Source organism: Callionymus lyra, chromosome 19 (assembly GCF_982586985.1).
Source record: "Callionymus lyra chromosome 19, fCalLyr1.hap1.1, whole genome shotgun sequence".
Lineage (NCBI taxonomy): Eukaryota > Metazoa > Chordata > Actinopteri > Syngnathiformes > Callionymidae > Callionymus > Callionymus lyra.
In genome coordinates, this window is record NC_141836.1 from 14,176,978 (window position 1) to 14,204,647 (window position 27,670).

At 40.3% G+C, this 27,670-nt stretch overlaps 3 protein-coding genes across 7 annotated transcripts in view; 1 reads left to right on the forward strand and 2 right to left on the reverse strand.

The window, feature by feature from the left end:
- Positions 1-108: 108 nt before the first annotated feature.
- On the reverse strand, positions 109-3,266 carry irf10 (interferon regulatory factor 10). Of its 2 annotated transcripts, none has more exons than XM_087781096.1 (8): positions 2,905-3,266; positions 2,510-2,699; positions 2,385-2,428; positions 2,283-2,307; positions 2,115-2,207; positions 1,664-2,050; positions 1,466-1,584; positions 109-679 (listed from the first exon to the last, which is right to left on the reverse strand). In XM_087781096.1, the coding sequence occupies exons 1-8, from the start codon at positions 3,067-3,069 to the stop codon at positions 590-592; spliced, it is 1,113 nt and encodes a 370-aa protein (XP_087637222.1). In that variant the 5' UTR covers positions 3,070-3,266; the 3' UTR covers positions 109-589. The 2 variants fall into 2 exon arrangements, with proteins under 2 accessions (XP_087637222.1, XP_087637223.1); XM_087781097.1 differs by having other exon boundaries at positions 109-701.
- Positions 3,267-4,491: 1,225 nt separating this feature from the next.
- On the reverse strand, positions 4,492-27,575 carry bmp7b (bone morphogenetic protein 7b). Its single transcript, XM_087782380.1, has 7 exons — positions 26,827-27,575; positions 11,543-11,735; positions 9,568-9,716; positions 8,171-8,374; positions 6,360-6,436; positions 6,063-6,173; positions 4,492-5,352 (listed from the first exon to the last, which is right to left on the reverse strand). Exons 1-7 carry the CDS (start codon positions 27,206-27,208, stop codon positions 5,203-5,205), a joined length of 1,266 nt encoding a protein of 421 aa, XP_087638506.1. The 5' UTR covers positions 27,209-27,575; the 3' UTR covers positions 4,492-5,202.
- Positions 9,577-27,670, forward strand: part of spo11 (SPO11 initiator of meiotic double stranded breaks) — a 29,121-nt gene continuing 11,027 nt past the window's right edge. For 2 of the 4 annotated variants that reach the window (XM_087782381.1, XM_087782385.1), the window contains exon 1: positions 9,587-9,706. The gene's annotated coding sequence lies outside the window, so the exon portion shown is untranslated. Of the gene's footprint in view, positions 9,707-27,670 lie in introns of all 4 variants that reach the window. The other 2 variants (XM_087782384.1, XM_087782382.1) reach the window with 2 other exon arrangements.

Sequence of the window (27,670 nt, forward strand, 5' to 3'; positions counted from 1 at the left end):
AAAATAATGTATATTTTTAAAAGTTGTGAATGTTACACGATGTTCGCTAGAAATAAATGAAAAAAAAAAAGCTTTATAGATTAAATGTGTTGATTTATGTAAATAATGTACATTTGCAGTATTGTTTTATTTCGACTTATTACATGAAATGCATCAGGACACGAAAATTGAAATAATATACGATTTATGGTGATTAAATAAAACATGTAATACATTTGTTTTTACCTTTTTAGTAAACATTGTTATTTTTATCCTTAATGCCAATTTTATTTACTTACAAACCAAAAAAAAGTGGCTGATCATCATCTTTCATTCAGCCAATTTAAAATAAATAAATTTGTTTATTTTTATGGCTTCTCTGAGCTTGTGGATGTCGATGAAAAAGTTTCCATGGGAATAATAAGTGAGGATTAATAAGGTAAATTCAATACATTACAACACACATCACTTAAAAGACAAAAGTCATTAGGAAGAACTGAACTTTAAATTTCCCTCGTCGTTCCTAACGATCCTATAATGCTCCTCTACAGCTCCGACATATATTTCCTCCAAGACCAAGTTAATGTCCAAGTGTTCACTCAGGTGTAGGTTATTCCATATGAGTCGATGATCTTCTCTCGTTCCTGCTGTCACCTAAGTTGATCCTCCTCAGCAGGTCTTCTGCAAACATGGGGACCACCTGCAAGACACAGGAAGGACATCTACTGGCGATTAAAGGTACTACTCAGGACGTCAGTTTTACGATTCATAAAACTTATTCGGTTGATAAAAATGACTTGTTTCTATCATTTTTCGAGTTGAATTCAGCGTGAACTGGACGTTCAAGACGGATTTAAGTTAAAATGCTACTTTATTACGAAGCAAAACAGTTAGAAAAAGGACATTTCAGGTTCAATAAGGTTGTCTAATGTAAACTGAATTTATATTTATTTCATGTATCATCTGTACACTGTATTCCACAATTTGTCTTATAAACTATGAACTAAACTAGCTCATTTGAAAATAGGTGAACTGAACTTTTGAACTAGTTCACGTAGAAAGTGAACCAACACTTTTGGTTTCTTTAAAAATAATTTATTTTGTAGGAAAACTGTCCTATCATAATAAACACGAATGCTTCACATACGTTTACTGAATTCAAACAATTGAATATTGACATATTAACTGTTAATAATAAACAATACTGTGCTGCTGAATATCAACACTGTATTTTGAACCAAAATAATAATAATTAAGTGTATTTATATATTCTTACATTCATTTTCTCTATTTTGTAGCTTCTTATTTTAAAAGCATTATGTCTTCACTGATTCAAGCATTTTTGATTGTGATTATTGTTGAGATCTTCTCATATAGTTTTCATTGCATCGTGTTAAAACATGTGTTTTTGTCATTCTGATGCATACGAAAGAGTATTTTACGGTTTATAGAACAACAATCTTTGCAAAAGAAAAGTGTGACTCACCCGTGCCATGATGAGCTTCCTGTTTCGTGCCATTTTGGGATCTGGATACTCCTCTCCGAAGCAAAGGTCGATCTCAAAAGACGGAGGAGGACCATTGCCGCGGGAGAAGTTCTGCAGCTCTGCAGAGGAATGACATATATTTACATAACTCAGTAATCTCAGTGATATTTTATACTTCATTAGCAAATGTTGAATGACCTGTGATAAATGTGGGCGTGTCCAGCAGTTTGAACGTCTTCCCTCTGTCCAGTTTGTTGGGTGTGTCGGCGTGTTTGGCGGCGGGGCCGCTCCAGTAGACCCGGACCTGGCAGAAGCGTTTGATGAACACCCCTTCCGGGGCGACCCACACCAGGACCCCCTTCCTCAGGTGGCCCAGGAGCAGGCCCATGGCGTCCCTGGTGTCGGGGGTCATCGGATGGTGGTCGGGCAGAGGGAAGGAGATCTGCTGCGCGGTGCAGCGTCCGTAGATCTCCTCGTTGCCCACGACCGGGCACCCCTGCAGGATGAAGCAGCCGTCCGGGCTGCTGGTGGTGACCTGGGCCACGCTCACGCCGCGGTACAGCAATGTCACCTGCATCCTGAAGTCTGGAGTCATGGGATTAGTATTCTGGGATGTGGTGTTTTTTCTTTTAGGGTGTCGGGGGCTCACCTGAGACGGCGGACGTCAAGGTCAGAGGTGGACTTTGAGAGTTGCTTCCACGTGAGTTGCAGTACAGGTGCTCCCTCAGCAGGTCAGAACTGTCTGTGATACACATCATTACTGTTTATTACCTCATTATTTTATCATTCGGTGAAATTGAAAGTGAAGTGTTCCTACTCAGGGAGATTGGGGACAACGCATCCTGACATGGGGGCAAGAAAAACACATGAATTTAATTATTTTTTTAAAAATAGAAAAAGCCATTTAAGTCTCGCTCACCTGTTTTTTCGTACCAACTGATCTCGGCTCACACACGTCATGGACTGAAATCGTAGAACCGTGACATAATGACAAAATGACACACTCAGCTTTATGACTCCATAAAGTATGCGACAGATTTTTACCGTTTCTACTGTCGTCTTCCCACAGGATTCTATAGACCTTATACGGTTCTGTGATGTCCAGCTGGTTGCGTTCAGGGACCTCTCGGAAATCGAGGCTTTTGTTAAGTGCACAGCGGAGCCTGGTCTTCCACATGCTCGGGTTAGCTTGATCTCTGCCCTCTCTGTGCTTCCCCTTGTACACAGCCCAGGCCTGAGAGATTGAAAAACATGTTTCCTTATTTTCTTCGTGTATAGGTTTTCACTGAGAAACTCTGATTTCCTCCCACAATTCAAAAATATGCATAGGTTAAGTTAGACCTTAGACATGTGTCTGCTTACATTTACCTCCCCCCTGTTCTTGATGAAGAGAATAACATTAAATTAATCATTTAAAAAGTGTGATTGACAGGTCTGACCTTGAACAAAGCCGCGTCCTCTGACTCCTTGTATTCCTTCTTAGCCGCGTGTTTCCAAGGAATCCTGAACATGGTTTTGCCTTCGTCCTCCCAAAGAAGACCTTCAAAAAGTCCGCTCTCCACCTGAGCCACCATCCAGTCCCTCAGGTGCAATTTTTCGTCCATCTTTACTCGTGAAGTCCAGAATATTCGAATATTGATGAAATAAAATGAAAAGTTCTCGTGTCCTTATTGTAGTAAAAAAAATAATAATGATAATAAATATTGCAGTTCTATACATATATCTGTTAGAAAGTCTATTTTTAAGTGAGCAGAAATCCAACCCCCAGAATCCAAAATGCGTTTCTTAGATCGAAAGTGAAAGTTTGGGGCTCGAGTAAGTTTCGCTTTCCTTACGCGCGCATCTTTTATTACCTTTACACGTGACGGAAATACTTTATAACATTACTTGAAAAAAATGAAATTAAACAATATATATCTATCTATTAGACATTTAAATACAAATAAATGAGAATTAAATAAAAACGCGCAACGTCAGATATTATATTATTTCCGTAAATAAATAAGTGTCGCTCATTGGTCAAGTGTCTCACACGTGACCAGGAATCGTTTGGCGCTGCAAATTAATTGAGAAACCAAAGCAACACCTGTGAAGGTCAGTGGGTCAACCTGCGTTTCCTCTTCATTTAAAGGTATTTATTGTTATTATTATTATTTATATATTATTCATATTATCATCATCATCATCATCATAATCATCCGCGGAAGTTTAGAAGTTTCAAAATGAAATATTGGTTACATTTCTCATCGCTGTTTTGAAGACTTTAATAGCAAACAAATAATGTCACCACATGCAAACCGAATGTAGAGCATCCGAGAACAACTTATCAACAGTATCTGTATAATATAATGTGTATTTATATATTATGTACTATTTCTCAAATGCTTTAGTGGAGTTTATCAGTTTGTTTTATGACGCCATGCTTCGTCGTGAGATATCATTCACGTATTTATTGAAAGCTATCTAAAGTTAGATGTTATCGTTAAAAATAATAATAATTTAACCCCCATTAATACAAGTTACCAAACATTTTAAGGTTTTCTAACTACTTTTTCAAAAATAAATGGCGGAAAGGTGGCTATTTCTCATATTGACCAGCAGATGGCGACAAATACCGTATGTAAATTTTAATTGTCGTTCATTCCTAAAGTATTTTACATTAAAGGCTCTAGCTTTGACTTGGGTAAACAAATAAATGCGTATTTTTTCCTAATAAGCATTTTTATAGATGTTCATATTATACATACTGGTTTACAGATACAAAATATTTGTGAATAAGTACTAATTCATGTTGGATTTTAGCTGAATGTTAGACATGCAGACATCCATCCAGACGCCTCAAATATGTCAACATCACTTCACTCAGATCGAAAAAAAACTCTCCTCACCTGTTGCAACACACGTGTAACTCATCACCACATTTTTAAACTTGTGTTTTTTAAACTTAGCAGATCTCGGGTCAGAAGGTTCAGGATGGAGCCACAATCTCTGCAAGATATTTGCCCTCGAAAAAAAAAAAGAAAAAAGAAAGTGCAATGTAAGCAGAGCTCGTTCGACTTGGCGTGTCCGTCCGGCGTTTGATCCAGATAAAACACGATACTTCAAGATGGCTGTTTTGGTTTTCTCCCAGTTTATTGTTGTACCAGTTCAGCAGTAAAACATTTTGGATAGAACCAGGAACAGTTTAGCCGGCTTTCAATAAATAGACGTTTGTTTTAAATATGACAGCAGAGGAATTAAAAACCTGATAACTTTGAGCACAGAGAAAAAGAAAAAAAAATCCAACCAGGACTACTTGTCATCCAACAGTTCATCGGATTGTTGTGTATTTTACAAAATGACCTTTCATTTTATGTACACTTGTAAATTTGGCAACAAATCTATGGAAAAAAAAACCCATTTCAGAACATTGTATACATGAAGTGTAGGAGAAAACTGTACTGACATTTCAAGAAATAAATACACCTCTTGGTTTAGTGTTTAAAAAAACAAATATTTACACAAACATGTACACACCCGAGTTCCTTTGATTAGAACCCACATTGGTCGAAAATTCATAAATCTACAAAAAAAAAAGAGGAGCACTAACCACAATTACTGAAATAAACAAGACATTGTTGACTGCGTGCATAAACAATCAAGGCTGTGAATGTCTTGTATACACAGTAGAAAGCACAAATGTGAGTGTGTGTGTGTGTTTGCGTGTTTGCGTGTGTGTGTGTGAAGATGAGGACGGCCTAGTGGCAGCCGCAAGCTCGGACCACCATGTTGCGGTATTTCTTGAGGATGACGTTGGAGCTGTCGTCGAAGTAGAGCACTGAGATGGCGTGGAGCTGCGTGGGGGCGCAGCACGGCTTGGGGACCTGCTGGGGGTTTATGAAGTGAACCTGAGGAGAGGGAGCGAGCAGATGTTGACGATACTAGATCTCAAACTCATCATAGTACTGTTAAAACTGAACTTCCTGTGGTTTTTGATACTATATAAAACGCATCTTTTTGTCAAATGTTGATAGTGTTGATGTATTTACCGGTATATAGCTTTGAATATATAGGTAAGATGGAACAGATGTGTGTGTAAAAATGTGTGTGTGTGTATATATATATATATATATATATATATCACATATACCTGAATAATATATATACAACGATGCGATATATTGCAATACTGTAGTAACAAGGATATATTTGTAGTTTTGTCGAGTACTTGACTGTGTACTGTGTAAAATGCTTTCATTTGATTAGAAACCAAAATATGTCCAAACATCAGCTTTAAAATCTGCTGAAGTCGACTGTATCCTCTCGTCCCCAGTCATGCCGGGATCGCAGTGTTCATTTAGCGGCGGAGGACGTAATGACGATGGCATCTAGTGGCCAGAAGTTTAAGTGCAACAGAAAAATTAAAAAAAAGCGTAGTGAATATTTGCATGTTAATAATGTAAGAAATAGAATTATTTAATTTTGCATACACATTATAGAACTATAAATCGTGAAAAAAAAAAACATGCTAACACGTAAAATATTTTTCGCAAGCATGTTAACACGATGTCTAAACCGAAAATCACTTCCTAAATACTGGAAAAGAGTAGACACTCACGAGGGTTTGCACTATGGCGTGGTTGGTGGCGTTCATGTAGGAGTTGAGCGGGAAGGAGCATTCCCCCTCGCAGTAGTACGCCGCGTACCCTTCAGGGGCGATAATCCAGTCCTGGAGACACCATAAGATGACACCATATTAGGCCAGTCACAGTATCTAATTTTCATTGTTACAGGCTAAAATGTCACAATATTCCTTTTTTAATGATCTATTTTTGTCACCAGCGATAAACTGTACTTCCATTTATATGCACACAAGCAGTAAATTTCTTTCTCTAATCGTGAACCACTTTCCTACCTGCCATCCCAGATCTCTGAAACTGACGTAGAGCTCATGCTTCTTGCACGCCTGCTTCTGATCGGTGCTGCTGTTCTCTGAGGAAGAAGCACAAGAAAAAAAAAAAAAAAAAACACATGAAAAACGCACATTTTGGCAACAAAGCGTGAGCGTTCAGCGCAGCCAGAATCCTAATTAGGCAACGATGACAAATAACAGACTTGAACAGAAGAGCATTTAAACAACGGCTGCAGGAAATCACCTCCAGATACAGCAGCAGTTCGGTAATTGTTTCAAACGAGCGGGCCATCCTGCCTTTTTTTTTTTTTTTTTTGGACTTCAACTTTACGCCCGGCCAAAACAGATGTTTCAATATGTCGCCCTGCTCGCTCCTCATCCTGTTTATTTTGTCCAATTCCATGTGTTAAGACAACAATGTGCGTTCTGTGCTATGGCTTCTTTTCCAAATGTCCGGGTGACCTTTTGGGGCTCTGTGGCACATTAGTGGGTGGAAATGATCACGACTGCTTTTCATCATGCAGTTAAAAAAAAAAAGTACTGCACAAGTACTTCAAACGGACCCGTGTGTTGTGGCCCCGGGTGCCCCTCAGCACGGTGCACATGTGCACTGTGCTGCCTCACCTCCTGGCGGGGAACGTGGCCCCGGCTGCTCTGTTATGAGTGTGTAAATAAACAATAACAGCAGATGTATATTTGAAGATCCAACAATGCTGTCGACGCCACATGGAGGCAACTCTTCTAGCCGTCATCACATCCATGTCACTTCATATTACTGCTCAACGTTTACAAGTATGAAACGTTTTTATCTAATCAAATGTAACATTGGAGATAGCTGATTGGCTGAACCATGTCCCATGACACTTATTTAACTTACAACTAATCAATACATTTCACTTTATACTCACTTGAATGTTTATATCACATTGTACAGTTGCAATTGCATTGTTTTATTCAAGCTCATTTCAGCCAATCAGCGGCTTTGTCACATTACGTTGAGATGAAAGTCACATGGTCCTCGGACAAGGAAGTGGATGATTGACAAAGATGGTATTTTCGTGAATATAAACGTGTAATGCGTTTTGGAAAGTGTCGCTCATTCGAAGCTGTGTTCGCTCACCATTAACAAATAACAAGATGTGTTTAAAGTCATCATGTAAAAAGTGCCCAGACCAAAATAGTACGGCCGCAATAATACAAATTTAAATAAAAGTATTCTATGCTACTTTATGTTTGGATGAGGTCATTCCTAATAACAGTTTAAAACGCTAAAGTAAATTGTAAAGTGCAAAAATAATGAGTCTCTTGCAGGGCTGTGTATTGATTCGTATCACGATACAAGGCCAACGATACTATATATTGCGATACATTGCTATACTGTGACTTACTTACTTAAGTAAGTCACAGTATTGCAATTGCTATACTGTAGGACCAAGGATATGTTTGTAGTATTGTCGAGTACTTGACTCTAGTGTTTTTACAGACCATGACTCTTGACGAAGTCGCTACTAGTTTTTTTTTTTAAACCAAAGTATGTCCAAACATCAGCTTTAAAAGCTGCATCTCCTTGTCCTCAGTCATCGCCTGTATCTTGCTGGATTTCAATGTTCATTAAGCTGCGTAAGACAAAACGAATGCTGCTATCTAGAGGCCGAAAATTTAATTGCAACAGAAAAAAGCTGTGAAAATTAGCATGTTAATTGTAAAAAATAGAATTGTTTTATTTTTACACACGCATAAGTGAATTATAATCGCCATATTGTTATTTTCTAACAACCTTTCTTTCTCGACTGCTTTTCTATTGCTCTCTTTACCTGCGATGTTGGCCACTCTCAGCGCCTCCTGGGTCTTTGCGGCTTTGGAGCGGTTGGGGTTCCGCTGCTTGTTCCCCCCGGAGGCTGAACGAATGCTCCGCAGGTGAACCTCGGTGGCTTTGAAGAAGGCGACCATGAACGGCTGCTTGTTCTGAGGCCCATTGCGACCAATCAACCCTCCCAGGCGGGGGTTGATGCTGTCACCTGTAGGGGGCAGCAGAGAGAATGAGAATCTGGCTCAAGTTCTCGTGTCTATCTTTTACTGGTGTTTTTTGGTTTTGAATTCAAGCTGTGTTTTTACTCCGCCTCACTTAACATCTGCTGCGTCGACAACGCTTGCCTTTTAACAAGTTCACTGCCAGCAATTGTTCTCTCTTGTGAAACACTGGAGACAAATGGAGCGTTGAACTTCAAAGTCACCGCGTGGGTGTGTTCGCGGCTGAGAGCGAGTATCTCCCGTCTTCACAAACACAAGAATGTGTTCCAGATCTGGTGGTGAATCAGGACTTCTGGTAGCTCCTGGCGACGGGACATCCCGTTGACATGTCTTTGCTTGTTCTCTCGTAACCTTTTTATCGCTGATACAAACGAGGACGACTACGTATGAAAACAGCCTCTCCTCCCTCCGACGACATCACACGTTTAGCCAACATCCTGAGGAACAATTCTCAATCACACTATTGTGATTCTCCTTCACTGAGGCCCACAGATGCTTTCCTGGTGCAGGGATGAGGGCACGTAGAAACAGATCCGTGACGATAACAGAAACTCTTCTTCAATATCAAACAATAATTCCGATTTTAAGTCAAATACAAAGACGTACAAGTTGAAACAAAACCTGATAAAGAAGACTAGTGACGTTGTCTGACTGTCTTTATATTAGAAATGTGATAAAAACGAACTTTAGGTTCAGATCAAGGCGGTTCCAGTTTTCTCTGTTAGAACTTAAACTTTTTTTTGCTGAATATAAGTCAGAGGAGTCATTATAAAAATCATCTAATGTCTAACTTTTCTGACTCACTCATATGTTTAAATGTTGAATTTTGTGGCTTTTTCGAAGAAGCGAAATCCATAAAATAAACTTTCCTCTAATGGCTTTGAAACAGCAACAACAATCAAAGTTAAACACCAGCCGAAATGCAAACATTTGCAATTTAATTTATGTCCACATAGAAGAAGAAATTTAAAAGCTAAATGTTGTCTACTACGAACAATCACACCTAAGACATGAAGTTATTTACTGCAACAAATAAAATAAAATATATCTTTTCATTGCATTTTAAGCAACTAAGTGAGTCCGACTTCTTTGGTATTTCCCTGAACATGTTTTGTAACTTTTTTTCCACCATCAACGACTACATCCTAAGAAGATGTTTGGTGATATTTCTGATGCCGACCGTTTGCTGTTTCCAGAGCGAGCTGCAATCCCAGATTCCTGCCCGGGTTGAGAACCCAATGGTTGCTGGTCGCCGTCACGTCGAACACCAGCCAGCCCTCCTCGGCAGCCCAGATGACTCGCTGGTCCAGGAGAAAGAGGTCAGACTCCCTGTAAATGCCAAATAAAAAGTCAGGAATTCATTAAAACTCTTTTACACTCGACCATTCCACAGGATATTTGAAATCACTTTGGCCAATTCCTTAATATTCTCTAGCTTGAACCCTTATGGAATTGTTTCAAGACAGTTCATTGAGTTTCAAAACCAAAACCACTGGGAAAATGTTGTTTGTGCAAAACGTGGCAGGACTAACATCCTTTAAATCGGGGGTTCCCAATCTTTTCTGGGTTAAATGTCTGAACAATATTCATGCCCTATGTCTAAACAAGAAGGAGCTGTCTCGCCTGCAGTTAATACAAAACTCTGCAGCTAAAATTCTGACCCGCTCTAGTAGAAGAACTCACATTCCCCCGATCCTTAAAACTCTTCACTGGCTGCCAGTTTCTTTCAGGATCAATTTTTAGAATTCTGGTTCTTACTTTCAGATCTATTCATGGTCAGACTCCTCCTTACATCAGGGATCTGATCCAGCCTTACACCCCAGCTCGGGCTCTGAGGTCTGTGGATCAGAATCTACTGGTGGTTCCTGACCACGCTTCCGAACCAGAGGAGAGAAATCCTTCTAGGCTTGGTCTAGAAAGGCGTTTAACAAATAACTCTTACTTACTTACAATGTTTTGATTAAAAAATATAGAATATAATACATATAATGGCATGACTTGCACAATGACTACAATTAAGTGCATGAAAAAAAAACATCTCACCAAAACGCTGAATCAGCAATATCTCAGGACTGGTTACAACAAGATGTTTGTGTATTTGCATCTGTGTATATTTGATTCTATGTCGACGATGGTGTTTTGTATGTGTCTCCTGGCTTTTAGACTTAAACCAATGACGGAGCATTTTTGTTGTTCAAGCATTATTTCAATGGAACGAGGACTCAAGTTTTGTTTCTAGAGTTTGTGTTTTACTCTGTTTTACAAGATTCTAACGCTGATGTCATTTCAAAATCGGTTTTCTAAATAAAACTCCTTTTAGGCAGTAATTATAAATATCCTTTTTTTTTCTTTCTGTGTGACCCGGTAACAGAAGTTTCACGGACTAGTTCTGGTTCCTAGATCCGTACCGGTCCCAGTACCCAAGTAAACTGAGATGGACAGGGCAGCAGACCGCCCTTGTAGAATGGACGATGAAATCAGGGGCGTAAAAAACTGACTTGAAACACTGACCAAGTGTAAGAAAAAGGGAAGTTGGGGAAGTGAGGAGGGGCAGGAGGGGAGGGCGGGGGGCTACCAGATGGTGAGGCCCAGGGGAGTGATTCATTTTCTTAATTGGCAATAATGGCTTTATAAACGACTGGTCCATTTATACACTACACACAGTCCATCACTAACTGGAATTTTGTGGGCGAGCCAGCGAGCCAAAGAGAGGGGATAAAACCACAGCTGTGGCGGGAGGAAAAAAGGAAACTGTGAAAAGTAGCGAGTGAAATAGTGCATGTCCAAGTCAGTCCTATTGTTGGACGGTGAACTCTGGATTTTCTCTCCTGCCTTTCAGCGTCGGATACTAAAACGCCTTGTTCTTGGAGCGGCCATTCATGTACGCCGACCTATTTTCTGACCGGGCAGATAATGTGTCACGGAGCTCTGGTCCATTCATGGATCCAACTCTGTCTCTGGCAGAGGAATAAATGACTGTGTTGTTCCATCTGCACAACAGGAACCTCTAGGTACACACTAGACTCTCGAAAAAAAAACATGGCTTTTTAAAGAGAATATGATGGAAAAAAATGCTTTTAAAATTTGACAAGAAGAGTCAAACTCGTGTCTAAGAAATATTGAACATACTGATGCAGTTATTGATGAGTTATTACCTGTCCGAGTGTTCCTCCAACACCTGGTAGACGCTGATGCGGAAGGTTTCGTTGTCATAGCGTTCGTGGATGTAGTCCTTATACATCCGAAACTCGGCGGCCGTGACGGCCTCGCCCTCCGGGATCCGAGAAAGATCGAATCTGAACTCTCGGTGATGCCGCCGCACCGGCAGGAACTCTTTGTCGTGCTCGACTGCAAGAGAGGAAAAATAAATGATTTAGAGATGGATTTGTGGTGGAGATTGACGGGTTAGTATCTTGTTTGTAAACGTGAGCTCTCTGTACTTCATGAATGAGTCACAAAAAGGTGTAGCAGCATCTGGTCGAGCCATGATAGAGAGATGTAGCCCGACTCTGACAGCTTTATGAGACTTTCTTCTCTCTTTTTCTCCACCAGCCCAGGAGAGTCATTCAGCCCGGCTGCTCATCTGGTTCTCATGAGTTGGGTCTCCTTCTCCGTTCAACCCCTTTCCCCATAACATCTTTGCAGCGATCCCCCAAAGGTCCACCGGTGAGACCCACCCGACCTCCAACAACTGCCACCACTCTACAGTCCCGGGGGTTCTTCATCTTACACCTCCTCACTCATTATTGTCAGTCAGACGCACTTGTGCAAACAAGATGACGGTCGGTGATTTATTCTTGGCCGGTGAGGGCCATATATCATGAAGAAAGTGGAGACCTTCTGGGACAGGCAGCCAGAGGTTTCTGTTTTGATGAAATTAACATTTTACATTCTCTGGTGGATGATGTTTTATAGTGGAGGCTGTGGCCACAAGTTGGAATTGACTGCTTATTTTATACCAAGATACTTTGGCCTTGTCTGGGTGGCTGGTCAGGATTGTTTCTACAATGCAGTTATTGATGAGTTATTAGCTTCTTGCAGGTGTAACGGACCATTTTGAACAAAACTTGTAAGTCAGAAGAGTCATTATAAAAAGCATCTTCTGTCAAACTCCAACATTTAAACATGTGAGTGAGTCAGAAAAGTTAAAGTCTTCCTCTCCAAGATGCAGTAAGTCCCTCATCATGACCATGTTTTATAGAAGTTACCTTATAAAGTTCTCCCCCCGTCTGAAATCCCAGCGAACAAGAGGTTACGAGAGCGTAGTCCATTATGACATAATAATGGCTTCACTCCTCCTCCTGCCAGCTGTAATCACCCCAGATTTGTTTACACAACAAGTCCCTTTGAGGCGAAGCCTTCCAGGATGATGATACCATGATTATTGACAAATCACAGCAGAGTGGGTGTGGTTATGGTAAATTATTTAATCTCCAAAAAAAGTGGGTTTAGGCACATTTTCTGATAAGTATTTAAATGAAGAGAGTTTTATGTACGAACACACACATGCTGATGATACAATAGAGGTCCAAGATCAACACATTAGTCGCCCTTCAAGCTGTTTATCAGTTTATCACAAAATCTGGACACACGCCTGGACAAGGTGCTGCCAAACACAACAGCATAATAGTGAGGCTTATTATCCAAGGGAACCTCTTGTGTTAACTCAAAAAAATGTGTTTGTGGTATCCCTTGTGTTGTCTCTGGGTCAAGATGAACAACCTCCACCACTGCATATGTGTTTCTGGAAGCAAGGGAGGTCGTTCACCTTGACCCAGAAACAACACAAGGGATACCACAAACACGTTTTTTTTCAGGCCTTCGGGGGCAACTACTTTATGAGGTTGATCTCTCTTTTTTTCTCTTGAATATGGATACATTTATCTTCCTCTGATTGTTCGGCTGTCAGATGTTTTGTAGTTCCCTCCCCAGATCATGGGACAGCGGCAGCAGCCGCATTCCTACAATTAAACTGCCTCGGCCATCTGGGGATGTCCCATAAATGATCAGTCAGCCCGATTTGAGTACAGATCTATTCAAGCAGTAAATATTGTCGTGGATACATAAATATTAGGGCTTGTTTCCCAGCTCCACTTGAGTGGTGTTTATTTCTTGTGATCCGTCATCCTCAACCCAGCATGAACTCCTTTTCTTGTGCTGAAGACTTTCCTCTATCATCCTCTATTATTCTCTGTAATTACAGTTGTTTAAAGACATTACACAATTGCCTATTTGTGAAACCAAGGGCCTGGGATGGGCCGTCGCTCCTCGCTGCGACTCCCATTCTTCTGAGGTATTGAAGCGGATTAGAAGTTTCCTTTAGCTCAGTAATTCTACTGTGAGGTTTAACAGTTTTAAGGCATTATGCATAAGATTACTGGTGGTTTACTCCACCCATTTTACTGGCAAAACATGTCAGCTTGAATAAGCCCATGTTCAGTGGAGAGGAACTACCACTTAAGTTTGTGTAGAATCAGCTGAAACAAAATCTTTCATGCATGAATTGAACAGATTTAAACCTGGAATTAAGTCCATATTAGGGTCACGCCACAAAGCCTCTGCCTTTTGTGTCCAGTGACAAAAGTGAAAAATGTGACCTAACTAAAAAATGTTATTCTTATTTTTAAACTCATTTTTATTCATTCAATTAAAACTATTCCCTTGATACTACAATTTATGTTAAATGTATTTATAAGAATCTTGATTAATGTGTTAAATACATTTAAAAGGTATGGAGATCATAAAGGGAAATGAAAAAAACATGAAAAAAAGTTATTCGTATAAGTAACTTTAACGTTAGGACAAGTAACTTTCACTTTAAGACGAGTAACTTTTACCTTAGTAATTCTCAAGTTAGGACGAGTTACTTTCACTTTAGGATGAGTAACTTTCCCATAAGGAGTAGTAACTCTCACGTAAGGACTAGTAACCGTTACATCAGTAACTTTCAAGTTGGGACCAGAAAACTTCCATGTCCGGAGAAGAAAATGTCACATTTAGCAAGTAACTTCCATGTTTAGCAAGTAACTTTACGTTAGGACAAGTAACTTTAACGTTTACCAAGTAACTTTCACGTTTGGCAGGTAACTTCCATGTTTGGCTAGTAACTTACACGTTAGGACGAGTAACTTTCACATAGGCAATTAGCATTAACGTTAGGACGAGTAACTTTAATGTTTACCAAGTAACTTTCACGTTTGGCTAGTAACTTTACGTTAGGACGAGTAACTTTCACGTTTACCAAGTAACTTTCACGTTTGGCTAGTAACTTTGTAATTGGTAAGTAGCGTTCATGTTAGGACGATTAACTTTCACTTTAGGACGAGTAACTATCACGTTTGGAAATGAACTTCCATGTTTACCAAGTAACTCTTACGTTTGGCAAGTAACTTTTATGTTATGGCTCAGGTTTTATCTTCATGAATGCAAACGTCGCATTCAAGTGTCTCAGCTGATCGCACAAGTTCATTACTAACCACAGAACGACAAGTTAATTCCAACAATTACAGTATCTTTTTGATCAGGACATATTTTAAAAACCCTCTGGCTTCAGTGGAGACAAAACTGTTTATGCTCCTGATGCACATGCGGAGACATGAAGGGAGCAGCTGCTAGTGATATTGTAATAAAGACGTGGGTTTGACATCAACCCAGAATAATGTGTCGATCATTGGCAACAATCACACACACACACACACACAATATGCTGCTCACCTGGCCAGGTTATGCAAGTCAGGACAAGAGAGAATCTTGCGCTTCAATATGATCAGCCAACATGAAACACGCTGGAACTGCTTTGGATCATGTTATCGACCTCTTAAACAACTTTGACTTTGAAACACCTGATGTTTCACTTCTTTCATCTCTCCATTTTTCAGTTGAGATTTATGGTTCCGGTCCATCCCTCTTCACTCTCTCTCTTCACAAACGTTTCCTCCACCCCAGCACAGGTGCACACCCTCTGGGGGAAAGCCAGACCTGTGAGTGTCTTTGAGAAGCTGAACCTCCCATTTTACTGTAAAAAACAAACAAAACGCTTCATCTTTGCTTGCGAGAACAGCTGGATACTCGTCTTCCTTCCTCCTTCCTAATGAACTCGCTGCGGATCAGGGAAGTCCAGAGTGTCGCGGCTGATTCTTTCGTACGTCTTACAGGTCATTACGACAATATGGCAGTCATTAGACCGGGGAGAGAGGCTCAGTTAAGGGCAACCGGGAGCATTTATGACTTCCTCTTTAAGGAAGTAAGTAGCCATCATCCCACCTGTGTAGCCAACGTGCAGACGCACCACAAACATGCACTCTTCTGTCGTAAAGACCGGTAACGCTAATGTCTGGATCAGTGGCTGAAGAACTTCCACTGGAAATTGAACCGTCATGTGCGTCAGAACCGGGCTCGCACGATCATTACGGGCTTTTGTCGTCCATAATTAGAACAACCGTGGGGAGACAGGTGCCTGGCGTTTGTACCGAAAACATCAACCAGAGCGTTTAAAAAAGAACCAGTCCAAACTGATCTTTTTCTCATCCGTCCGTCTAGTCCCGCCTCCCCACCTTCCTCGCCCCCTGCTGGGCCAGTAGACCTAAGACACTTCTCCAACACCTCAGGCCTCGCAGTCGCAGCAGACAGATGTGACGGCTCACATTAGCCCAAGTGTCTGTTTGACTCCATCACACCCTTCGGTTCTGCTCGGAACACTTCCGCTCCACGACAGGGGGCCTCTCACCCCTCGTACAACTCTCACTCCTCTACTCTAAAGACCTAATCCCCAGACTACTTCCCCCCCTCTTGCCCTCAATTCTCTCGCCGTAACCCCATTGTCTCATTGAGAGTTCCAACATCCCTGAAGGGCCTATTATTTTTGACACCTGATCTCCTTGTAAGAGATATTAAAGGGTTGTGTCGCTGTCAAATGTGACCTTATTTAGGTGTTATTTCTTCATCTATTTAACCGCAGTTTCACCCAGTACAGCTGGGACTTAATGGTGGTTAATGGGAACGAGTAAGTCACAGTTTCCGTACAGTCGGAAATGAAAACGGGGAGTAAAAACCTGGAGAAAAGTGCTCATAATGTTTATTTATTTGACAGTACAAGGGTATACTTCCAAGGGTACCAGGTGACTTCACAGAAAGTAAATCTAGATAATGGCAATGACATAATTTCTTCGAAAAAACCTTTTGACTTAACCGGCTTCCTTCCGAAGGTTCATGCAATAATTTAAATTCAACTTCTGTTGATTCCTTTAAGATCCTGCTCACCAACATGTGTTTGTTCAATCAGCAACTGAAGTGATGACTTTTACGACGTTCTTGGAGCCGTGAGTTTGCTTCCATCACCGTTTTGGCAGTTATAGCTCACTGCTGGGTTCAAAATAGATCTGAGGCATGAAGAGTAAAAGTTCACTGTTTGCACAGCAACTACAACTACTTCTTGAATGTCAAATCTGAATTAAGATGAAAATAGTTATAGTGGGATATCAATTTATCCAGTAGTTATACAAACAAAATGGGTCCAAGGACGGATCCCTGTGGCACCATACATTTGCTTTGTCATTAAAATTTACCTCATTGGTCTATTATATTCAGGGCTTTAAAGACACTTAAATATGACACATTAATTCATCATAATCCATAGTTTATTCACCCGTAATGTTGTTGAGTTTATTTAAATTGATTATTGTAAAAAATTTACAAAATGTTTCTGTTATTTATTGCTTTAAACAGATGCAATTCTAGTCATTTAAATTCTGCCGAATTTCAATTTTATTATTATTTATTTTATTATTTGTATTGTGAAATTCACCAGACCAATCAATATTGTACTCCAGGGTGTGACTGGCCTTTGTTTTCATACCATCAATTCAAGCACAATTCACCTACACATAAAATAAATTATTTGAAAAAAAGTTATAAATGCAATAATAAGAATGAATGTTATTTATAATTACAATTAATTTCAAGACGATATGATTTTTTTCATCATATTTTTTCATTTTATTTGTGAAGTGTCATTATTGAGGAATAAGTAATGTAATATAATAAAGTTACACATTTACTCTAAGATGAACTCTAAAAACCATTAACTCTGAATGTCCACTTCCTGTTTGACCACAATCGTCAATTTAACCCCAAAATATATTTTTGAAAAAAGGGTGAGCCGTGAAGGAAAATCCAAAATGACACAACAAAGAAACCACATCCGAAAATCTTCAAAAGTCCATTGACTCCAATCTGCTGAAAAGGCAGGATGACGAGATGCTGTGGAGGCAGCGCCAGGCGGTGAGAAGCTCACGCCACTTTGACCAGCTGCACTTCCTCCTCGCTGCACGATAAAACAACAACCGCAGCCACGACGTTTCCGCAACACACTCTTTCCCTCGTCCTCTTGTTTTGAAAGTTCTTTAATTTGGGGACCACACGAGCCACTCCCTCCCAGACCAGCCTCGCCGCCTCTTATTATAGACCTCAGGAACATCCACATACAATATGCTCATTGGGCCTTCAAGACACTCAATGTTCCCACTGTCCACAGAAAAAAAAAAAACATCCAGTTCCTACTTCAAAGAACATGATCGACATATTACAACTATAACTCTTGTATTGTAATGTTATTATAGGTTGTCATGTGGCTTCAACAAAACAGTTTTATATCTTGAGTCATTTTCCGTTTGATGAAAAAGTCTTGCGCTCGGACAAAGTTACTCTAGTGGAATAGAGGCCTATATACTGACGTATCACGATACAGGGGCCGCGATACAAAATATCAAGATGCTGTAGGAACAAGGATATATTTGTAGTATTGTCGAGTACTTGTAGAATTCAAGGTACGCATGACTCTTGGCGAAGTAATTAGTCTTTTCATTTGTTAACAAGCTTTAAAAGATGCTGCTGTGTATCCTCTCGTTCTCAGTCATCACTGGGATAGCAATGTTCATTTAGCGGCAGGGGCCTAATGATTGATGCCATCTAGAGGTCAGAAGTTTAGTTGCAACCAAAAAAATGAACAAACAGTGAATATGTGCATGTTAAAAAATGTAAAAAATTGAATTACTTTATTTTAACACATATTATTGAACTATAAATCATTAAAAAACGAACTAAAACACATACATTATTATTTGCAAGCCAAACATGGGAAATAATATCTTATTTTGATTTTATTTTTAATAATCAATGCAGCGTTGTCGAATATGGATATAGTGTTATATAATTGCAATATATCAATATTTTGATATATTACCGCTAGTAATGAATTAATTCTGCCTGTGATCTGCATCTTACTCGATTGTGTGATTACTTTCAAAATAAATTCATGATTTTAAATCTTTAAATGTAATTAAAGTGTTTGTCTTTATATTTTTTCAGCCAAAATATCAATATGTTGGTCCTTAAACTTAAAACCTCATTAAAAATAAGTAAATCCTGGATATAAATTATTGAGATCACAAACAATATACAGGCACAAATTTGTATTTAAGATATAGTCACAAAAATGCAGACTGTTTGTGAGGTAAGGGGCACATTTTGTATCTCATTCTGAAGTTCAAAAAATAAAGCGTAAAAAATAAATATATCTTCATCCATTTGAACCAAAAAATAGAGAACGGACAAATCTTCTTTAATCTTTGGCAGTTTTACTTTGTAGTGTCATATAAAGCTTGTGAAGTCTAGTTATTTTTACGATCTCAATTGTATTTTAGATTTTCTAGTTAAATATTTTATTGGCTGGACTGTGAACCAGATCTAAGTGCATAAAATAATAAGTAAATAAATAACACAAAGTCTTATGAAAGTAACATTATACGATGGTGATTTATTTTACATTTATTGGAAATTAGGAGATTGGAAGTCTTGGAAGACAGAAATAGTTTTAAATTGTTTTGTACAACAAGTTAAATGAATCCCTAAAATAAAAAAAACTAAGTTGAAACTGCCATTACATAAAGTAAAAACACTTGTTAATGCTCACTCTGACACTCATAAGGATCGATTAAATACAGGCACTTTACCTCAGTCTAAATAAATGACACACTCTCTACAGTTTAGGTTACGTTACATCTATTATTTTCCCTCTTGTTAGAATTCTGTTTTCAGCCTCTCTACACAGCACTGTATTTTGTTTTTCCTGGCCCATATCTGCTCTTATATCAGCTTCACTGCTTGGTACCCGCCGTCTTGAATGGACGGGAGTTCTATATGCTGCAGCTCACTGATAAGACCAGGCCAGCATAACCCAAAAACAGCAAACAAGTGAAACACAAGTCCATCCCCTGCACCTTCTTCACCGCGGCTTATTTGAATCCATTCTTTTTCTTGTTCGACACGCGCTGTTGGCCGCGGGTCAGCATTTAATGGAAGCCACGTTCAGGAGAAATGGGCAAGAAACACTGCCTTTATGAAAGAGTGAGGAAACATTATTAGAAAATGAAGGTGCTCCGTCCATCACCCCGTGCACCGTCCAAACACCCGCTGCTAACATCTGGGCCTTCTTGGACCACTAGCCACATTGTTACCTCCCACCTGCTGCGAGTTTCATCATCTCGCACAGCAAGTGTCTTCATCTGCAACATACATCCAGGCTAACTTGAACCACCAGGCTTAAATTCCCCCGAAAAATAATCCCACTTGAACTTGCGCCGCTTTGACTACGCTTGCCTATTTAATCTAGCGCTGAAGTGGATTATGAGAAACGACCTGACAGAGTCAAAATTATCTCTATGAACTGTAGCATTCCTAGGTTTCTGCTCACTCCCTGTCCTGCAGAAGGCAATAAAACATGCACTCAATAACACTAATTAGCTCCAGAAACATTCCTTTGGGGCATTAGCTGGAGTGGATGTGTGTTTGGCTCCGAGTCCCTCGCTTGAAAACATGTATGCACACACACAGTGGTGCTGCGGCGGGAGAGAATGCATAAAGGAGAGGAGAGGACATCCTGTCTTCTCTCTGGTTTTCATTTGAGGAGCATCAGATGAAATGAGTTCAGGGTGTTAAAGTTCATTAGGAGCATTAGGAGAGGAGAGAGTGACCGTTTCAATCGAGACCAGTTTTGCACTCTTGTTGTGTTCTGAAGGTCAACACTGGCAGGTTTATCTATGGCCATCCTTGTTTCTGCTCACGAGCTATAGACTTCTCGTACCCTCCATCTTGTCTCGGCGCTTTCAATCTTCGGGAAATGGTCTTAGTATCATGTTCTCTTGGTCTCTTGGTTTAATTGAATTCATTAATTTATTGGTCCTTCGTCTCGGCTTGGACTGTCTTTGTCTTGAAACCCTTGGTGATATCTTGGTCCCGGCTCGAGTGGTCTTCCCTTTGTACTTAACCCTTGTGTCGTCGCCGGGTCAAGGTGACCCGGAGGCCCCCGAAAACAAATGTTTTTCTGACAAGGGTTTAAAAGCATTTGTAAGCACAGCACCGTACTTTTCCATCTTTCTGCCGTTATTCTGATACTTTAACCTCTGCACCAGAAGTTAGTAAACTAGTCGTACAACCTTAAAGTGAGACTAGAGTGAAAAACTTGTCTGACTCACACACATGTTTCAAATGTTGAAGTCTTTCTCTCCAAGAAGCAGTAAGTCCCTGATCATGACCATGTTTTCAAGTTATCTCGGCGAACAAGAGGTTACGAGAGCAGAGTTCATAATGACGTAATGCTGTGATCAAGCTCCGCTTTGTTTAAACAACGAGTCCCTTGGAGGTGGAGACTTCATGGATTGATGACATGCGATGACGCTTGAACTCGATGTTTGACCAATCACAGCAGAGTGGGTGTGGTTATGAACAAGATTTAATCTCCAGAAAAATGAAGTGTTTTCATTGCGCGCGGCTTAGGCAAAATCTAATGTCAATATTTCAATGAAAAGAGAGTTTTGTACAAACAGACACATACTGATGAGTACAATAGAGTCCAACATCTATTTAAGACGCACTTAAATCAACACATTAGTCGCCCTTTAACCTTTTAAACGCACCAGACGTTTGCAAATAAAGCGTCCGTGGGGCTGTCGAGGCCTCCCTCCTAATGAACACTTCCACATCTGTCTTGTGGTCGTTTTTTTAATTGAAAAAATCTGCTCCGTCCCCGTGTGTGTTCGCTGGGGTGTGGAATAACACGGGAGAAACAAAAACTTGAGAAAGTGTTGAAATGTTTTATGTCCAGGAGCATTGGAGGTTTTCGGAACCTCTGGAGGTGAGGGGGGGCTAGAACTTTGTGGGAGACTGAACACCGCGACGCACCCCCGGGACCCCGTGATAACTAAACCCCGGCGACGGGGCCGGAGCTGCTAATCAATACTGCCGGTGCAGGAAGTCGCGGAGGGGAATCTGGTCGGGGTGCGTGGAACAGGACCAGACATGAGCGTGGAGGTCAGTAAGGAGGTATTGAAGATAAAGTCTCTTTGCACAGCTGCTCTGGCCTGCAGACAGACAGAAACATCTGTATTAGCCTCAGCACCACGAGCAGCCTGCTGAGAGGAGGAATGCGACGACGGAGGGGAAAAAAACAGCGAGATATGATTTTCTTAAAAAAACAACCTTATTACTGGAGTCATCTTCTTGAAAATGACTGTCTTGTCTTTTCTTTTTTTTTCTCTCTCTCCTGGAACACGTGCCAGTAGCGTGACTGTGGTGTGACACAACTGCTTCCAAGCTCACAGCTGTGACTTTGTACGCCGATGACACAATGCTGACTGAATGCCCAAACCTTGAATTAAACTAAAAACTCATTGACCGGTCAGAGGTTCTTGCTTTTTTCGCCTCCTCCCTGACAACACCAAAAAAAAAAGTTGGCAGCGTGGCTTCTCTTTTTAAGGAGCTGACAGGTCGGTAACCGTCGCCATGGTAACGCAGGTATAACTACTTCCTGGATTTATGAGCAAATGATTGGTTATAATTAGTTAATAGAAATACTTGTTTAAAGGGATATTTCCGCGCAAATCTTACTATTTTCTACTCTGCCTCATGTCGACTAAGGGTTGAGATTGTTTTCAGAGTAATCTGTTCCTTTTTAGAGTTTTAGACAAAGATGTTTGTTCATTTTTATGTAGCGACTGGAGCTCAGTTGTCTTCATTTTCGTCTAAAATTACAAACTGTAACGTGTCCATCGTATTGAAGCCTCAACATGAGAAAAATGATCCAGAAAAACTTAAATAAATCTATATTTTAAGATTGTTATTGTTTGACACTTGCTATGTGTTTTAATGAGGATGAACTTGTAGTTGGAGCTGAGAGACATGGAACTTTCGCTACAAACAAACTGAAAAGAAACAGAATTATTTAAGTTTTGTCTGAACATTTCCTCGCGTCGAGGTTTCAGTACAAGATGGACGTTACAGACGAGCAGTTTTGAGGTATTTGGATGTTTTTAAGTGTCTTTTTGGATGAAGATGAAGACAACTGAGCTCCAGTTGCTACATTTAAATGAACAAACATTTTTGTCTAAAACTCTAAAAAGGAACAGACTACTCTGAAAATAATCCCAACCCTTAGTCGACATGAGAGTGGAGTAGAAAATAAGTGAAATGTGAACCATCCCTTTAAGAATTCGAAGTTTTGCAAACAAAATTTAGATGAATACTTCCAAGCAACTCTGATGGTGGAAATGATCAAGACTCCACCAAAGAAATGGAATCCTGAGGCATCGTCATAGTGGGCAACTCTTCATCAGCTGCATCTTGTTAGATTTTTATTTGCTCTGTTTTCGATGGAAATACTACTTTATGACCTTGTAAAGCTTCATGTCAAATCTAAACAATTACTCTTATTAAATAAGAAGCTAAAAGGAAGTGGTAGGTATCGACAGGTGTTATGTATATTTACACAGTTTCCTTAAGTGGACAGTTTTCTCCTCTTTATTGAGGAAGTTGCTGTATTTCTGAGCCACCAACGTCATACCTGGTCTCAGTAAGTGCACTAATAAGAAACAGTGACCCTCTCATCCGCACATTCATCTCATCCAGACGGGGAGCGGTGACTAACATATCTGATGGCAACTGTTTTACTGTAAACGGCCATAAACTTTTCCTCCCACACAAACAAAGGTGGGGATGATGCCTCCGTTTCTGTCCCCGGGCGGCAAACATCCCATACGTGACTCGTTCCCCGGGACCGCTAAGTGGACACTTAAAGTTTAGTTTGCGTATGTGGGGTCTGAGTCAGAGGTTAATGTGACGCAAAACTCCACTCATCGACTTAAAATGGTCGAGAACTAAGAGTAGAAATCTGCGGATGGTTTACAACACGGAGGTTGTTTGTATTCAAGAGTTATCGCGGCACGTCCGGCACACACCCAGCATCACGGGCGACCTGTGTTTTTCCTCGTACATTCTGCATGTGTGCCGTAAGCCATTTACACAGCTGCGCTTTTTAACTGAAGTGACTCAGTAAGAGGGAGGTCTCTCTGGCCTGGGGTCTGTCTCAAAAGCCTGCACCCACCCTAACAACCTCCACTGATCTCCGTCACACTTCAGACACAAACACATCAGCTCCGCATGGCGTCGATCGAGAGCAAGGAAACCACTGCTGGTGGATCAGGAGGAACTGTGAGGAACAAAAGCCCACGATCGACTCAAAAATTCCCTGTAAATAATATATTATTGCAGTAGTCAACAAATGGCAGAGGAAACTGTGGTCAAACTAATTTTAACAAGTACATTCTTGACCTAGAAAGAAAAACATAGTCTATTTGACTTGTATCTATATGTAATCAATATAACCTGTTAAAGCCCATTGTTTGTTTTTTCTCCTTTCGATTTCTCATTTATTGGGTAATTATTTTCTCTGAAAATAGGAAAATATCTTTTGTGCCTTTTATTTATTACCACATTCACATGTTTTACAGTTGTATAATCCAATTGCAAAAGTTATTTTATTTTATTCAATGGCTGTTTGATGTTTGATATCCTGACATTTTTTTATCCTCTATTTTAGTCTTATTTACTTTAATATCCATCTATATTTGTATATTATTTATTCAAATGTGTACATTTTTGTCCTCTCCAAGATGCAGTAAGTCCCTCATCATGACCATGTTTTGAACTTATTTCTTTATAAAGTTCTCCCCTGTCTGAAATGTGGACGAACAAGAGGTTACAAGAGCAGAGTCCATTATGATGTAATAATAATTCACTCCTCCAGCCAACTGTAATCGTGCCCTGCTTTGTTCATACAACGAGTCACTTGGAGACTTTCAGGATTGTTGACCATCCTTGATGCTTGACCAATCACAGCAGAGTGGGTGTGGTTATACTTAACGAGAAACCCAGAAAAACAAAATGTTTTAAGTGGGCGGGGCTTAAGAACATTTTCTAATGTAAATATTTAAATAAAAAGAGTTTTGTACAAACAGACACTAATGAGTACAATAGAGTCCAACATCTATTTAATACACACTTAAATCAACACATTAGTTTTCCTATTAAGATATTTTTATATTTGTCCATGTGCCATGTTTCATATTAACTTTTTTTTTTTTTTACCTTAATCTTTATCTTTCTTTCTTTCTTTCTTCGGGCATTAACTCCAGCTCATGCTTAAGACTGTAGCTTCACACTAATCCCCGAAAGGTTTTCGAGCAAAGGAAGGAATTTGGATCGGAATCCACTTGATGGCAATCACTCCTCATGTGAGGGTTAATGTGACAGCGCTTTATCTCGTGTTTTGAGTGACGCTGCCAAGACTTGAGTCATTAGCGTCACGTGAGACAAACACAACATCAATTACCGGAAGCGAAAAGGGGGAAACGATGTTTGATAATTTGACAAAAGGTTTTCCGGTGCCATGAGGATAATCCGGCCCAGATTGTCAACAATAATGGAGGGAAAACACTTGATTTTATTAACCATATTAAATCAAATGTTCTTCTGGGTGTTTTGTTGGCGTTTCTTTTTGGGTCCAACTTCTCCCTGCTCTTCCGTCGGGCTCTCTCGGGCCCTTCAGTTTGGCAAGTCCTCGACTCCTCAAGTTCTCTGTGGTCAGATGCATCTGTGTGTCACGGCCTGTCAAAAATAGCCACAATGCAGCAGCTCCCGCGGTAATTACACAGTCGCAGTCGCAGGAACCGGTGTCACCTCCCTCTCCATCGCACAACCTGACGAGGATCTTACACGGCCTCGTGATACTCATGATGACGCCTTTAAAATTTGCTCTTGCATTAACAACCTATTATTGTTGCTGCGTTTTCATCGATAAGATAAAGCTCTGCAGCAATATAAGTGTTGGATAACAAGTTTATACGAGGTTGAATGTTGTGTTTGGATGGTCGACTGTCGTTTTAAAAAAAGGGATGTCTCCGAATCAAAGTGAAGGGAGGATCCAGTGCACTTTGATCCCCTCCTGCTGTTGACTTACTCATTCTTTAGATAACACATGGTTGACATATTAGCGGCGGGCTGCACCATCATCTGCAGCCCCGGCACCTGAACATTAGCTGCCGCACAGCTGTTTGACTGAAAAAATCTACTGCAGGAATGCGACCGTTCTAAACTTGTTTTTGATTTCAGTTAAAATCCCCAAAAGGTCACAAATCTTTCAGGGTCCCGTAATGACTTTTTTTTTTAGAAGAGTAACGATCGGGAGCGAGAGAGCGGTTGTGAATGGCTTCTATCACTGCTAAGCTGTTATCACTCGTACGACTTGCCAAGCGTTTATCCAACATTTATGTCTTTGTTCAATCTGTCTCTCCCACGTTGTAAAAGATACTCCGCAGTTCCGTTTGGAAACGTCTAAACTCATTTTCCCTTCCACAGGATTATTAATTTCTGCAATTTCCTCTTTGCGTAGAAACATTAAAATATTAAATGAATAAAGTAACAATATATATTCATCTCTACTATCCCATAGCAGTAAGATGTATTCCTTGACTGGTTTAAAAAAAAAAGAGTTAATTTAGAACAGTTTAAAATTCCCATTACTTTGTTACACCAAACCATATTCATTTTCCCCCTTTCAAAATCTATTTTTATCACACAAAAAACCAGATGAATAAATCACATCAAACTGTGTGGGAACTTGGCTGCTTGAGACCTTGGCTCAGCCAAAGTGACGTCACTCATCACCAATTACTATTTAATCGCAAAAATAAATATCCTTTTGTTGTATTTACAACACTAGCAATACACTTTTCTGATTGTAATAAATCAGAAATTGTACTTTAACTTGATATAATAAAATGAATAATACAGTTTGTGAAATAAATAAATGTAATATTTAATAAGATAGTTATAGAAAGTAGTTGTTGTTTTCTTAATCCGTGTAACACTTTCTGTTGTTTAGTTCACCTATTGCCAGGGACAGCCCTGGCAGTTTTTTTTACTGGTGTAAATAACTTCACATGTGCTCTTTAAAGAAGGTTCTTGACATGATCATCTAACTCTGGACATCAATGAATCAGTAAAAACCAAAATATCTGAAATGAATAAGGAGCTCAAGTCCGCGTCCTACCCATGTTGACGAAACTCATGACCATGTCCGCATCGTTCAGGAAGTTGTTGTCCTGCAAGCTCGCGATCGGGGGTCCCTGCGTGGTGAAGACGGGCTTGTAGGGGTACGAGTACCGGTCGTCGTCGCCCTCCGTGGACATGGCGTTGTAAAGGTCCAGCATGAACATGGGCGCCGCGTTGTGCTTCCCGTGGAGGTGCGGCCGCGGCCGGTGCGGCAGCCCGAGGATCGACAGGATCTCCCGCTGCATCTCCCGGCGCTCCTGGCTCTTCAGCCGCCGGTGGATGAAGCTCGAGTGGAACTCGTTGTCCAGGGTGAAGTTGGTGAAGGCCGAGTCCGCCAGGACGCAGTAGCTCCAGACCAGCAGCAGAGCTCCACCGGCCATGGCGAGGCGCTGCGTAATTACGCTCCGGTCCGATTCGAGTTTTTTTTTAATCCCCCACTTTTTTTTTTTTGACACCCGGTTTTTAGTCACAAGCCCTCATCTTGAGGGGGGTTCATGCGAGGGGAGCATCAAGTCAAAGTTCTCAGGCGGTGCTGCGTGGTCCTCCTGCACAACCTGCGAGCTCCAGGAGTGTTAGAAGGAAGCTGAGGATGTGTGTCAAAGTGTGTGCGTCGGTTCGAGGGAGGAGCAGAGAGGGATGGAACAGCAAAGGATTCTAGGAACTTTATTTTTTTACTCCAAAATACTATTTGGAGAGGTGCAACAATATGCTTATTAAGTTAATTATTTAGTTATTTTTCAATTCATTTTTTTCATGTAGGCAAGTCAGTTAAAGTGATGCCAAAAATTCAAATTTGGCAACTAATGGTTGGGATTATTTTTCAGAGTCATCTTTTACTTTTA